This window comes from Oncorhynchus keta, chromosome 28 (genome assembly GCF_023373465.1).
Source record: "Oncorhynchus keta strain PuntledgeMale-10-30-2019 chromosome 28, Oket_V2, whole genome shotgun sequence".
NCBI classification, from domain to species: domain Eukaryota; kingdom Metazoa; phylum Chordata; class Actinopteri; order Salmoniformes; family Salmonidae; genus Oncorhynchus; species Oncorhynchus keta.
In genome coordinates this window covers 2,496,514-2,499,013 of record NC_068448.1, presented here as the reverse complement: position 1 = coordinate 2,499,013, position 2,500 = coordinate 2,496,514, and the positions used below count along the sequence as shown (strand labels likewise).

The 2,500-nt window shown below is 47.6% G+C and overlaps 1 protein-coding gene across 1 annotated transcript in view; it reads left to right on the top strand.

Annotated features, from left to right (window-relative positions):
- LOC127912974 (FYVE, RhoGEF and PH domain-containing protein 1-like) overlaps positions 1-2,500 on the top strand; it is a 35,467-nt gene that overhangs the window by 11,881 nt on the left and 21,086 nt on the right. Inside the window, exon 5 of the mRNA XM_052484165.1 lies at positions 2,025-2,083. Within this exon, the coding sequence (XP_052340125.1) occupies positions 2,025-2,083 (59 nt within the window). The remainder of the gene's footprint in view (positions 1-2,024; positions 2,084-2,500) is intronic.

Sequence of the window (2,500 nt, the reverse complement as noted above, 5' to 3'; positions counted from 1 at the left end):
GAGTCAATGTGGAGGCTATATACAGGGGGTACCTGTACAGAGTCAATGTGGAGGCTATATACAGGGGGTACCTGTACAGAGTCAATGTGGAGGCTATATACAGGGGGTACCTGTACAGAGTCAATGTGGAGGCTATATACAGGGGGTACCGGTACAGAGTCAATGTGGAGCCTATATACAGGGGGTACCTGTACAGAGTCAATGTGGAGGCTATATACAGGGGGTACTGGTACAGAGTCAATGTGGAGGCTATATACAGGTGGTACCTGTACAGAGTCAATGTGGAGCCTATATACAGGGGGTACTGGTACAGAGTCAATGTGGAGGCTATATACAGGGGGTACTGGTACAGAGTCAATGTGGAGGCTATATACAGGTGGTACCTGTACAGAGTCAATGTGGAGCCTATATACAGGGGGTACTGGTACAGAGTCAATGTGGAGGCTATATACAGGGGGTACCGGTACAGAGTCAATGTGGAGGCAATATACAGGGGGTACCGGTACAGAGTCAATGTGGAGGCTATATACAGGGGGTACCGGTACAGAGTCAATGTGGAGGCTATATACAGGGGGTACCGGTACAGAGTCAATGTGGAGGCTATATACAGGGGGTACCAGTACAGAGTCAATGTGGAGGCTATATACAGGGGGTACCGGTACTGAGTCAATGTGGAGGCTATATACAGGGGGTACCGGTACAGAGTCAATGTGGAGGCTATATACAGGGGGTACTGGTACAGAGTCAATGTGGAGGCTATATACAGGGGGTACCGGTACAGAGTCAATGTGGAGGCTATATACAGGGGGTACCGGTACAGAGTCAATGGGGAGACTATATACAGGGGGTACCAGTACAGAGTCAATGTGGAGACTATATACAGGGGGTACCGGTACAGAGTCAATGTGGAGACTATATACAGGGGGTACCGGTACAGAGTCAATGTGGAGGCTATATACAGGGTGTAAAAACAAAGGACGGGTCAAAGTAAATAGTGTGGGTGGCCGTTTGATTAGTTTAGTCATTCAGCCATTTGGGTAGAAGCTGTTAAAGAGCCTTTTGATCCTAGACTTGGTGTTCCGGTACCACAACTGTCTATGACTTGGGTGGCTGGAGTCTTCCCCTGACATCGCCTGGTATAAAGGTTGTGGATGGCTGAAAGCCTGGGCCCAGTGATGTACTGGTACCCTCTGTAGTTCCTTGCGGTCAGATGCCAGGAAGTTGCCATACCAGGCGGTGATGCAACCGGTCTGCTCTCGATGGTGCAGCTGTAGAACCTTTTTTAGGATCTGGGGACCCATGCCAAATCTTTTCAGTCTCATGAGGGGGAAAAGGTGTTGTCGTGCCCTCTTCAAAACTGTCTTGGTGTGTTTGGACCATGATAGTTTGTTGGTGATGTGGACACTAAGGAACTTGAAACTCTCGACCCGCTCCACTTCAGCCCCGTCGATGTTAATAAGGGCCTGTTCGGCCCTCTCTTTCCTATGGTCCAAGATCAGCGCCTTTGTCTTGCCACATTGCCAGGACTCTGACCTCGTCCCTATAGGCTGTCTCGTCGTTGTCGGTGATCAGGTCTACCTGTGCAAGCTTTATGATGGTGTTGGAGTCGTTGGAGTGCTTGGTCACGCAGTCGTTGGTGAACAAGGAGTACATGAGGGGCCTCATTACTGTTGATGTTGAGACTGGTGTTCTGTGGGTACTATTTAATGAAGCTGCCAATTGAGGACTTGTGAGGCTTCTATTTATCAAACTATGGAAAGAGATTGCTGTGGATTTTTTTTTATTTATAAAAAAATGTTTTAATCCATTTTAGAATAAGGCTGTAACGCAACAAAATGTGGAAGAAGTCGAGGGGTCTGAATACTTTCCCCAAAGGCACTGTGATGTATTTTGTGCTGTCAGTTTTTCTAACACAGAGAATGCAGGAAAATGTACATCAGAAGAGCAAATTAGTATTTGAATCAGTTACACTGTGAAATTGTTTAGTTGCTGGAAGTGATAACGTGTCTGTTGTGTCTTTTCAGAATCACTAGAGTTGATCGCCACAGCTGCCGAGCACTCCAACACAGCCATCAGAAAGATGGTGAGTCCTTTTAACAGCTGCCGAGCACTCCAACACAGCCATCAGAAAGATGGTGAGTCCTTTTAACAGCTGCCGAGCACTCCAACACAGCCATCAGATATATAGTGAGTCCTTTTAACAGCTGCCGAGCACTCCAACACAGCCATCAGAAAGATGGTGAGTCCTTTTAACAGCTGCCGAGCACTCCAACACAGCCATCAGATATATAGTGAGTCCTTTTAACAGCTGCCGAGCACTCCAACACAGCCATCAGAAAGATGGTGAGTCCTTTTAACAGCTGCCGAGCACTCCAACACAGCCATCAGAAAGATGGTGAGTCCTTTTAACAGCTGCCGAGCACTCCAACACAGCCATCAGATATATAGTGAGTCCTTTTAACAGCTGCCGAGCACTCCAACACAGCCATCAGATATATAG